The sequence below is a fragment of the Cydia amplana genome, chromosome 3 (genome assembly GCF_948474715.1).
Source record: "Cydia amplana chromosome 3, ilCydAmpl1.1, whole genome shotgun sequence".
Classification (NCBI taxonomy): domain Eukaryota; kingdom Metazoa; phylum Arthropoda; class Insecta; order Lepidoptera; family Tortricidae; genus Cydia; species Cydia amplana.
This window is the reverse complement of record NC_086071.1, coordinates 17402028-17415400: the sequence shown is the minus strand read 5'-3', so window position 1 is coordinate 17415400 and position 13373 is coordinate 17402028. Positions and strand designations below refer to the sequence as shown.

The 13373-nt window shown below is 39.4% G+C and overlaps 1 protein-coding gene across 2 annotated transcripts in view; it reads right to left on the bottom strand.

Moving 5' to 3' along the window:
• LOC134662749 (zinc finger protein jing) overlaps positions 1 to 13373 on the bottom strand; it is a 188239-nt gene that overhangs the window by 44196 nt on the left and 130670 nt on the right. Inside the window, exon 1 of one of the 2 annotated variants that reach the window (XM_063519033.1) lies at positions 7053 to 7478. The exons of the other annotated variant lie outside the window; for it this stretch is intronic. Coding sequence (XP_063375103.1) covers positions 7053 to 7072 — 20 coding nt within the window. The 5' untranslated portion in view covers positions 7073 to 7478. Of the gene's footprint in view, positions 1 to 7052; positions 7479 to 13373 lie in introns of those variants that run through there. 2 annotated transcript variants of the gene reach the window in all.

The window sequence follows — 13373 nt, the reverse complement described above, 5'->3', positions numbered from 1 at the left end:
CTGTTGGAAGTTTAAAATCAAGTTTATTTTTAAACTGGTGTAGTCAAGTTTGCTAGTTACTTATCAAGTTAGGAACAAAAGAAAATAAATAATAATCAACTTCATACTGGTATAACAATGAATGGATGGAACTTTACGCGAATAACATTAATATACTAGTTATTCTAATTAGTGCCTATTAAATAGAACTTGTAACATCATATGATAATTGAATAAAAAACGCAAAAAAATCAAAGCAATTCCAATCGATTAGTTGGATGATTAGAACAACAAAAGTAACATTTCACGGGTACATTAAGTCAAGTATTGTTAACATGTAAGTAACACGCTTGTTACATTAATACCCGAGTCGGTTGTGCCCGCCCATAGAGAAATATAAGTAAAGAAAGAGTAGTAACTCCATACATCAGTTTTCTTACCAAAACGCTCGCGTTTAAGGCAGTTGTCCCACCAAGAGCGAGTAAGCGATTAGCTATCCGCGATTTTCTCGCCCAAGAAACAAACAAAAGATAGGGATCCCGTGTTAGTAAAAGAGATACATATATTTATAGTTCATCGCTGGCTGTTCACACTGCCGGCGAGAACACTCGCTCTACTAGTTTGTCGCCGAGATAAGAGCGATGAGATAAAACTAGCTCAGCGGTACTCGCTCGGCGATGCTCGCTTGGTAGTTAAATTTAAGCTGCGAGACCAATAGCCCGTCGCACTCGAACACTCGCCTATAGCCGAGCGACAAAACTATTGAAGCTAACACTCGCGTCTCGCCGCTCGTTTCTAGTTTATCGTTCTACTCGCTTATAGCTCATCGCTTGCGGTGGGACAACTGCATAACTCTTTATTTCGTAGTCTACATCTAATGTCAAGTAATGGAACTATCAGTACCGCTACTTGTCACCAGATGTCACAAGTTCACAACTAATATTATAAGCAGAAGGAGTTGAAAATAGAGAACCGGTTAACCTGTCGTTTCCCACGATATGACGTCACCCATAAGCGTTCTGGCTCAAATATGAGCCTCTGGGAGCTGACAGATTAATACGGTTATAATATGTATTGGCTAAAAACTGTCGAGCATTAGAGTTTTTGTTTGCCGCTACATCTATTGTCAACTAGCAGAACTGATAATATCCGCGTCTTGACATTAGATGTCGACTACGAAATAACTCGCATTTGGTAAGAAAACTGATGTTACCACTCTTTCTTTACTTATATTTCTCTATGATTGTGCCGTAACGTAAGACAAGTGTTATCGCAAGTACGGTCGGCTGCAGGGTTATAGGAATTACATTGTACACATCGATAAACATAATCGAGGTTACTCAGAAACAAATTAGATAAATGTTACTCCGCTAGAAACAGGATAAGGCTTATCGGACTACAACAAGTACTACGATTTTATTTTACCACCTTTTGATATTGAGAGAAGAGAACGCAAAATTGTAGTTTTCATATCGGATTGGCACGTTTTTACAAAGGCGAATGCCATGAAACAAAACACACAGAAACTAATATTGGCAAGGGCAGACTCAAACCTTCCTTACTAGCTTCAAATTGGCTTTAAAAAGGGGTTGATAGAAAAAAAAACCACGCAACCATGTCTAATTTACATTTATTTTCAATTGCATATTGTAATAGTTGTACTCTGCGCACCAAATCATAAATATAAACATCATTTCTATTACATACTCATTTACTATTATTTGTATTTTTTTTAATTTTGGTATATAATAGCTGGCTATATAGCCGAGCGACGTGACGAGCAAAATGTTAAACAGAAGTACATATGTATATATTTTTGAAATTAGTAGCTTATCTTATCTTATTATTTTCGGGGGCCCTTACGGATACACTTCGACCCATAGGGATCTTTTGTGCAATTACCCCCTGGAGAAGATCCGTCAGCTACTCAAGAGCTTTTCCCACCATATCCATGCGTCGGATGATGGAGTTCATGGGTAGCGTTTTAAAGTCCTTTGGTTTCAGATATCCTGCTCCAAAGTCCTTCATTCTTTGTCTGGCTAGGGCGTGACATTCACACATTAAGTGTTTCACTGTCTCTTCCTCTTCGCCACACATACGACAATCGGTGTTGTCAGAGTGTCCCATCTTGGTCAGAATTCCTTTGACCCCGTAATGGCCAGTGAACACCCCCGTTATGATTTGGAGTTGTCTTTTGATAAGTTTCCAAAGCTTTTTGCTCCAGCCGGAGTCTACTCCTTGCATGAAGAGCTTTGCATGCTTTAGACCCGTCAGACTGTTCCATTCTTCCTGATGTTTGGTCTTGGCATGGTCTTTAATAGCCGTTGTGATGGTTCCCTGTGAGAGCCCCACGAATGGTTCCGGACCTATAAGGTTACTTTCAGATCCGGTTCTGGCAAGTTCATCTGCATTTTCATTGCCTATGAATCCCTCGTGCCCTGGGATCCATACCAGTTGCACTCTGTTTTGCCTTCCAAGCTGGTTCAGAGCTTGGACGCCATTATATACCAGTCTAGAGTCCACTCTGTGCGATTCAAGCGCTTTGAAAATTAGTAGCTACTTGAATAAGCTGCAGACGGACAGACACATTGAAATTATATGAGATTCTTATTGACTACGAAACTTTAAAACCGGAACATTCTTCAGTGATAATTAAGAATGATATTGACAATCGGAAATGTTATGTAAGATGGAGCGTGCGAACAATAGGCCTGTTACGAAAAAAAACAATAACGAGTGTCATTTATCAAACCAGTAATACTAGTTTAATATAGATGTCAATAACTACAAAAAAGCGGCCAAGTGCGAGTCGGACTCGCCCATGAAGGGTTCCGTATTTAGGGGATTTATGACGTATTAAAAAAAACTACTTACTAGATCTCGTTCAAACCAATTTTCGGTGGAAGTTTGCATGGTAATGTACATCATATATTTTTTTTAGTTTAATCATTCTCTTATTTTAGAAGTTACAGGGGGGGACACACACATTTTACCACTTTGGAAGTGTCTCTCGCGAAAACTATTCAGTGTAGAAAAAAATGATATTAGAAACCTCAATATCATTTTTGAAGAGGTCTTCAAAAATGATATTACTTAGAACTAAAATTCAAAAATTTTTTTTCCATCAAACCCATACGGATGGAAAAAAAAAAATTTGAGTTTCAGTTCTAAGTATGGGGAACCCCCAAAAAAAATTTATTTTTTTATTTTTGTGTGAAAATCTTAATGCGGTTTACAGAATACATCTACTTACCAAGTTTTAACAGGTTAGGTCTTATAGTTTCGGAAAAAAGTGGCTGTGACATACGGACGGACGGACAGACAGACAAACAGACAGACAGACGTGACGAATCTATAAGGGTTCCGTTTTTTGCCATTTGGCTATGGAACCCTAAAAAGACATGCTATTATTCATAATACTATAATGATAATAAATGTATCAGTTGACAGACTATAGTACCTACTTAAAGTGCAACGTACAAAGAATCATGGCGTAAATTTAAGAAAATAATTAATTACAAATAAACACCCTAAAAGTATAGCATATAATACAGTTTCTGTAAAGACCTTAGGAGAACAAGAACTCAGAATAATCAGGTACGTAATTAAACGGTAGAACCGGGCATAATAATTAAGACAGGCATTTTAATTACAGGGATTGTAAGTAATCCATTAAACTAAGACATTAATGTATTTCGAAACATACGAGAAATCAAGTAGTGACATAATAAAGAGCAAGCCGTATGGATTCTTGTTAAGCCACTTTCGGGTAGCTGTGCCCTGTTTATCAAAAGCTTGTAACTTGTAATACAAGTGGAAATCCCTTTTTGACAGGATTTGTTAGAAAGGGACTACCACTTGTATTACAAGTTACAAGCTTTTGATAAACAGGGCACTGGTCTTCCACATAATCTTTTAGTTTAAATAAGAAAATAATTAGTATAGGTCTACCGTATAAGTATAACCGAGGCGGTTGATAAGAAAATAAAGTTATCATGATCAGTTACGGACTGGCAGAAGCTGTATTATGTGTTAAGGAGGACAACAACAAACGTGAACATCTGTAACTGTACCCTTTTCAAGCGAATAAATGATTTATTTTAAGTAAGCAAAAATTTAATATATATGGAAAGGTTATCCTTAAAAAAACTATTGACATGTTCAGATAATTATGAGCACACAGTTCAAGTGGCCAATTCTGGTGCCGAATGTGCATTAGGCGCGGAAATTGAGCCAAGGCGGCGAGATTGCTTTTAAATCGAGTTACCGTGCGATGCACCGATGCATCCAGCGGGGCGCGCGTCATTCGAGACGCTAATTACACTCAACGGCGACGCTGATATGAAGCTCTGTAGAGATTTATGGAAGTCATATACAAATATGTGGTATAGATTACGAATGCCTATGACGGCTTTAATCATGTACCTACACAAAATTCTGCACACATTTATCATATTGTCTTACACAATACTTACACACGGGGTGTCAACTAAGGTTATGACTATGAGGTGGTGAATTTAAACAAGTAAAATTTTGGCTGCAGATGGAAATGCATATTATGTATTTCTACGGAAGATCATAAAACAAGGTGTTTTAAGATTATACTTTCAAAGTATTGCGGTACGGTAAGCTATTCTACTCACCAAACCTAAAACCCAAAGACAATAGCGTATTGTTACGATCTTAATTTTCTACACCAAAGCTTTTTTTTGTGTATTAGGTCTACCCTAAAACTGCATTTGTTTTGAATACAAAGGAAAGCCGTGGTTTTTCAAAAAAGACCATGGCAATTTGCCCCCCACTGCTACTGCGAAGTCTCTGCATTAGGTAAAGTACTTAATGATGATCAACAACACATTTTTAAAACTTTTAACAAATAAACCAAACAAGTTACAGAAAATTCGAAGAACTTTAAGTAAGTAATTAAGTTAGGTAGTTGAGTAAAATGAAACAATGAAGAAGAAAATAAAGTCGCCGCAGTTGGGTCGCGTAATAATAACTACATATTACTTTGAACTTGATGCCAAATACATAATAGATGTTTGAAGCGGAACAGATAAAGTAAACGTCAACGTACAAAATGGTAAACCAGATATTGGGATATGGGTAAACGAGAATTTTGATTGTAACATTCTTCATATCAATATAATCAAAGATAACTGTGTTTGTTTAATCGAAAGCAAAAAAAAACAATGATATTTTAGAAAAATACCCTAACGTAGTAATATTTTCTTTGCTTCACATTGAACATAATTAAAAAAATGTTATCGAAATCAGAGCAGAAGATGACGATAACTTTAAAATAGATCGCAACATAAAGTATTCAGAAGCAGGAAAGATAAAGCAAAAAGCATCGAACGAAAAGGTAAACGACACAGACTGGGAGTTTGTTTATTTTGTTTGTCACACATTGAACATGACTAAAACGTTATCCATGTTGATGCAGTCAAACCTCGACAACGGAATGTACCTACTCACCGATACTGGATTTAAAAACCGGTCGGAATAACATAATTTTTTTGTACTTGAATTTATTCATAAGCTGGTTGCTACTCGTATAATTAGCAACAACATGGGAAAAAAGTGAGCCAGTTTGTAATTCATGAAGCTTTCAAAAAAGTAATTGTGAGGTTTAAATGAAGATATAAAGATGTCAACTGCATAGAGATGTTATTATGTATCTATTTCCGGTGTGATTTGCACAAGAGCAAAAAGTTACTCGGTGACTAAGCTTGTTCCGGTATCTTTCTTTAACCAAGACTCAAGAGCGCTTGAGGAATTACAAGAAATAAAATTATTCACACCTTGATCATGACTCACGTAAGGGAATAACCAATCCATGAAGACCGGTGTTTCAATTCCTCGATACATATATCAGGCAAGTCTCCACATTAGTCTGTCCTAGGTGCAGTTATGGGCGATTAATTAATGCTGTCGGAAGACAAAGCACAAGGTGTTGGGTATCTACACCTGCCTTTTATGCTGGCACACTTATCGTTAGGTGCAAAATGTCAATTTAGGACGAATTCTAACAAAGACGCAGTATGACTAGAAATTACATGTTTTACAACATTTGCGTCACTAATGTCCGATAAATTAACACCACGACAGAAAACGAGAATCGTTTTTATTAAGTTCGGTCTAATCTAAGATGCAGTTTAGTGACTTTAAACTCTTTAAAGTTTGTGTGCCGCTAATAAAAATACTGATTACCAAGAATTCTAATTCCAAGTAGATATTAAGGAATTGACAGATTTAGTGCAAACCTTTGGATTGCTCCTATGATTTGGCGAATGCTAAAAGTGGGGACATTTTGAATGCAAGGCATCCAAAGTGGATTATCACGAGGCGCCGGATGCGAATCAACGATTGCATGTCAAGAAGATATTGCCGTCAATTTGCGTAATCTCAGTTGCAAGCGTTAGCAATAAATTTGTACAATCCAGTTGCATATTGAGCGAAGGCAGCAGTGCAACGTTACTGGTCATTAATATTTATGAACGCAGTGTCCGCATAATCATCCACTTCACGAATTTGCGTGATGAACCTGCCTAGTGGCGTTCACGATTGCGTGAAAATTGTTTGCTCAATAAGGAATTTGTATTAAGCATTTGAAAATAGAAATGGGTAGACCAAAAAACCCATCAACAACGTACGTTTACGATATCTGTTCTAGCGAGTTTAATATACGATAATGTCGATAATCTTTAGGAGTCAGAATCCTGCAGTGAGTCGTTTCATTTTAGTCATGCTGAAGGGCAGGTGTACCCTCAAAATAAAATTTGTAAAAAATCACACAGCCAGTTTCGTTGACAAAAAACTCCCCTATGTGAGCTACGCGAAAGGGCGACAGTAATTGTTGAAATACCCTAAAAAAGAAATGAGTTTCTTTTTTTGTAAAGAACACATTTTTACCATAACAAAAACGTCTAAAATTTCGGCACTGCTTACCGAAATTTGCCTAGAGCTCAAGCCGCCAGAGCAACCTAAAACGGGCACCCGTTTCAAGAATCCATTCCGTCGATAAATCCACATGCATGGTGTTTTTTTGGGACCGAGGTCGGGATAATCACCTCGGTCGGTGGCGTAACATAACTTCTCATCGCCCAGCGGCGGCAGCGCGGTCAGCTCCCGACGGTAGCACTGCACATCCTCATGGCTCACACACAACACTGGTAGGGCACGGCACAGGCACTGTTGACACTGATCGGGCACTGGCACTATGTCACTGTCACTCGGGGTCGGGTCGAGACGGGCGGCGCGCACTATCGACGCCGATGCATTGGCGCGGTCCTGACCGCGCAACAGCTGACGGGAGGCGCAGCGCCCCCCGCGCGCGCCGCCCCGCTCCCCGCGCGCTCTTCCTGCGCGCGCAGCCGGTGCGTGCGCCACACCCCTCGTCCCTCGCTTCACCTCTAATCCATTATTTACGGACCGTCGACCGGTTTCAGGCGCGTTCGCTCTGCCTGCCGCTTCACGACGATCGTTCAAATTTAATGCCCTTCCTATGTCCGGCCTCTAATGCGATAAGATTACGGGCGTCGAGCTCGGGATCCGCACGGCGGCTCCAGGCCTGATCACATCAAAATAACAAATCACGACAGCAGAAAATACCATGCAGTAGGGGTATAGTCGGGAACATGCAGAGCATCTTAATGTTCTAGGTGTACGGTGAACGAACCCACAAAGCAAGCATTGGCTGGCACTGGTACTAAAATCGCCATAATCTGTTGCACGCCACAAATACCTTTTGTGGCACTAAATCAAACTTGAAGCCATAAAAAGGTTGTAAAATTAGTATTGAAAAAAAGTAGGTTAAACTCGTCAAGTTCTATCGCGTACATTTCTTGCTAACATCGCTCGACACGTAAAGTGCCTGTCAAGTTCTCAACATAAAAACTTTCTGGGTGACCCCTCTTGTGGTTGGTTTATCTCCAGGATTTATCTCGTTTCCTTGGAAACACGTTTAAAAGTTATTCGTTATCGTCATTCTCAGAACGTAATAACATTACCATTACCATCAGCTCGGCTAGAGGAAATTATTTGATCATAATAGCTTATGATAAGTTATGGCTAAGAAAATACAGTTTGTCTGTCTTTAGCCATCAGGTATTAAGATTATTGATTAGGGATTTTCAAGCTTCATGGGCAATAATAATTATCATCGTAAATCATTTACAAGTATAAATGTTATCTCAACATGAATAATTGCAATATCAGGCTTACTAAGTAATTGGTAGGTGGAGCCTACTGAAATCATGCAAAAGGATACGGGGGAAGTAACTTCGATGCAGGAGATGCAAGGACAGTAATAAGACCGAACTTAATTAGGTAACCCGCTTGAGATGAGTATAGCGAGCACCAAAATAAACGTGATATTAACAGAACGGAGACCACCACGACGATCGGCCGCGTAGATTGCGATCTTCACAGCACTCTCATACAGAACATTAGATACTGTAAAAAGTACACGATGTTCTCGCTCGAATGGCGGCCTCGCCGGAGGGTAGTCACAGTGTTCCATTACAGTTCCCGGTAACATTACCGTCGAGCGAGTGGGCCGCGACATACCCCTGGATCCACTTTCGGCCGACAGCCATAGAAATCACGTAGTTCGCGGAACTTGGTTACCTGTGGGCCCGTGTGGCGCGCAGCGAGCCAAGGTGAACGTTCGGGCCAAGGACGGCCCCGGGCGGCGGGAGGGGCCGGCGCGCGTCCCTCGCCCCCGACACAGTAAAAACGATCCCAACCTTCGGAGCAACCCGGCAAAAAAGGGCCCAAACGGAACAAATAGGAAAAAGAAAAAAAAACATAATAGCTGGCTTAATAGAACTGTTCAGATATTTCGATGGTATAATTAGAAATGTACGATTTTCGTAGAGCATGTCACCTGCGCCTACGCACGCGGGTCACGCTGCGAGGCTGCGCGTGCGGCTATGACTATGATGTAATAGACGAGCGATAAAAACGACTAACGGAAGAGGTGCGGAACAAACGGACAACGGTCCACTAATTACTCCGCACAACAGAAAATAAATACAGTACGGCTTTGTATTTCATCGTGTTAGGACGTTCGAGGCATTTAATATTCTAAAGCCGTGGTCATCTCCGTTTCAATTATTCATGTCTGCTTTCATATTCTTCAAGCGTAAGCTTTGAGTTTTTTGTAAAAGAGTGAGGAAGACTTAAAGACTAGGGAGCTACGTTAAAATGCCAAGACCACTTCCTAGGCGTCCCGGCCCGACCGGTTTGGCCGCACATTGTAATACTTCCCTAACATAAAAAGAACCGAGCAAAACACCCGTACCGCAGTCTCTTACGACTTTCATTATCATATCTTGAGGATGAAAATTATATTAGTGGAAAAACTAAACGGATTCCATCGTAGCTCAGCGAGGCATACCTAAGAACCTAGCAGAACCTGGTGCTTATTATGTTCATAGAATTCATTAACAGTATTGAAGAATACATTTCTTGGGGGGTTTTTAATATTAACTACTGGGAATTCACAATTCAGGTTTGAGGTCTGAGTTAGCCCAAAGTTATCTCATATAGAAGTTACATCAACCTTCATAAATAGAATCTCCAGAGTCATCCACACGCGCGTGCAAGGAAGCGTGACATTCTGTGCTCCTCTAGCGTAAACTCCAGCGGGCAGGAGGGAAAGGGACGAGGTAATGTTACAGTTAAGCAGGAACTCTATTTATATGCAAATATAACCTCGGAGTCGACACCTGTTTGCGTATTCTCGCCTTGTCGCTTGTTCGCTCAGTTTGCAAGTAGGTCTTTTGATGATACACTGGAAAACCTTAGCAGGTTGTAAACCTATAATAAATTTAATTTGAACACTGAATTGTGCAGAGTCCGGTGGTACCTACTATAATTGTCGCATTTGAGAGAATCATGACCTGAATTTACGTCCAAGTTTAATCTTAAGATATTACATAGATTGTCACTATTGTCAGTGCTGAGGCAAACGTGTTATTTCGGTCGCTTTGGTTAATGTCGAGCTTCTTTGAGTATCGGTGCAGATCTGATGCACTGACATCTGCATTCATGGTGTTTTTAAAATTGTAACATGCCTGCCATAAAGTCGGGTAGAGTTTTCCAAATCCAATGGCCTATGCAAGGTCTCACCTAGCCCATTCACCAGACACCAATACCTGGACACTTGACATGAGGATGTAAACTGAGAATGTTACTCGGTTCTGGATTAAGATTTATTCTATCTTCTGCTAATTCTCTTTATGTACGGGGAGTAACAGTCATTAAGTACAAAAATTCTTAGGAAAGGATATTCCTTGTCTAGTCTCATGTGCCACTCTCTTTAATCTCGTGCACACTCAAACACGTGTTTGATAACATTATTCAAAGTGTTTTCGCAATTAAACGGTAAATAAATCATAAGTTGGCACTTCGTGTTTAAATTGTTTGACGAGCGCTCGGCCGATGTCAATAACACCGTTCGAGGTTCGCGTTTAGAGTAATATATATGGCGTGGAGGGCGCAGCGGTATCGAGCTCATTTATCACGGGAGATGGCCCTACGTCCTGTACTCAACCCTACCCAGTATAAGGAGACTCCTGGATTTGTAAGAGCCCAGCTTATTCAGAGGCCAGGTATAAGGTCGCTTTCCTGGATATGGTTTGGTTTGAGAATAACGACGATAAATGGACCGTATTTGTCGCCGGGATTATCGAATTGGTCCAGTCGGAATACCCCAGTATTAAGCGATGCATTACATTCGGTAATTACCCATATCTTTATCATTGTGTCTAATAGAAAGATAGGGAGTGCTGTTAAAAAAAATATGCCAGATGTGTTTTATCGCTTGCTAGAATTTATCACCTTTACTTAAAGAGTGCCAATTTCATAATCTTTTACTAAGTAGAATCTGCAATACCTTCATTCTTTCAATATTATCTACACAAGACAATAAACACCATATTATCTCTAGATTACCTACGCCAAAGTTGTCTTCGTGTTAATATTTTCCGTACAATAATAGGTACATGATGCTAATGATCTTCAGTTGTTGCTAAATAATTAAATATTGGTAATGTTTTAAGTATTAGTGCGAAAATTATCTGTGTTGGTCTGCATTAATACTGATATAATATCTTCGTGTTTGTTTCAGTGATTATCCATGATATTTTGAAACATATAGGTAGGTATGTGATATATGATTGGTATGTTCTTTAGAAAAAAAGAGAAATCTACGTCAAGTGTATCCATTACCGTCATATTTCGCGTCCCATAGCGCGAAGGTCAGCAAAGAGAAGAATCAGAGCCCCGCCGTACATTTGTCATACTCTGACGCCGCGCGGTGTCCTGAGTGCATTTCTATGTAACCTACGTCTGCCCTTTCACAATTATCTATTTGTTTTGTTTACAGCTGCGGATTATGAGTAAAGTATTCCTGCTGAAATGTGACGTTGGTTTTATTAATATATGATCGCGCTGAAGAGACTAAATTCTGAGAGTAGGTACTTAATGAGGAAATATACTCTGTCAAGCCATTTCCGCCAGTGGAACAGAGCGGCAAATTTAAAAATAGTAGGCGCGAATGGTTATCGTCCCATAGAAAATTTGAATTTCGCGCCTTTTTCTACTGACAAACGTGTTTGACCAGCTATAATTTTAAAAACTTCGCTGTCATGATTTAGAAACTATTGAAGCTGTTCTAATCGTCTTTGGCACACTAACGGCACTTGTCGTTACATGACGTCTTTTTCCTTCTACTAACACCTACGTCTTATTTAATTAGAATTTGTAACTAACTAAGTAAGCTGTAGTAAAACTAAGCTGTTTTCTAGAAATTGTTTATTTTTTATACTCCGGCTGTGTTATGATTATTTTCTATTTAGGTAGGCAACGAAGATTATAGGTATACCAAGTATTGTATGTGAGGGTGTAATTTACAAAACGTGTTTGTAGTCGCGTGGCAAGCCGGCTGTCCGTCAGGCTTATCGCCGGAATATCATATCGCGTCACGGAGCCATCGGCCCGGCCGCGGGTGCGACGCCCGCGCCGTCCTTATTCGTCCTTTTGGACGATGCACCGACGAACACACGGCATGTGGTATCGTCGAGCACATTGTTTTTGCAATTTTACTATGTAAATTGAAGTGCAATCACCCAGAACAGGATTGTTCCGTTATACCGAATTTAAGACGCTTCATCTTTACAGTTCTCAACATGAAAAAATTATTTCATAAAATTCCTTTAGGTTAGGTTAGTATGAGAACTAACCTAACGAATGATGTGACAAAGTGTTTACCTAATTCGTTCACCGTGACTGCAAAGGGAAGGTATTCAAGTGCAAAATCGAACATTCATCAGCTGTAAGATCAAACGATCGCACAGGCAATAGAACAGTAAACAATCGGTTAGTTTGTAGTAGAATCGACCAACACTTTCAGAGCGGAGACGCTGAGTTGTCAATGTCAATTACGGTGATTCCGCCCATCTTCCCCCCGTTTGCCGCCATCTATTTCCGATTCATCCATATTTAGAATTGGGAGAACTGTGCCAGAGGTGTGAACCTGTAGACTATGAATGGACGTATCAATAGCCGTATATTTGCGTAACACTATAGTTCGTTTTTTTAGCATTAGAAATAAGGTAAACAATCTTAATGTGTCTTTTAATTGAAAAACACATTTTAAAAATAAGTTACGGTAAATATATGTAACAATTATGAATAGTTTTTAATTCTAGTTTTTAATTTTAGTTTGTAATTTTTATTTTAAGGCTTTTTATTATTTGTTTTAGTACTTAGTTTATTTTTAATAAAAATATATTATTTATTATGAATCTAATACGATCTTTTATAGTCTTCTGCTTTCATAAGTAATAGTTATTGATTTTTAAAAGTGTTTTTCAATTAAAAGACATGTCAAAATCGCTTACCTTCTTTAAAGTTCTTTACAGTACATATGGGGCTACTTTTCTGCACTAGTGAGTAAAATAGCACTTTTCGTGCGTATGTCGAAACTTTAAAGTGCCATATGTACTGTAAAACGTTGTTCGATACACGTGCGAATAGGTAATTCGCAACTCGTGTCGATTTAAAAGACTCCCTTCGGTCGTGTTTTAATTTATCGCCACTCGTTTCGAACTTCCTCTTTTTCGCACTTGTATCGAAAATAACTATTCTAATGCTAAAAAAAAACGAACTATAACGACCGACGCTTTATGACACATAATTACGTTTCAGCCCGTCAATTGTACTATAATGTTTTCCATTCTGATGCATTGGACACGGAACGTTCTGAAGTTGAAAACAAACTCATTACGGTGACGCTTGTTGAAATTCGTGTAGCGGCGCGAATGTGCACGTTTTAATTATTTATTTTAATTTTCAGACGGTGTTTAGCTTGCAGCCGTGAGCCG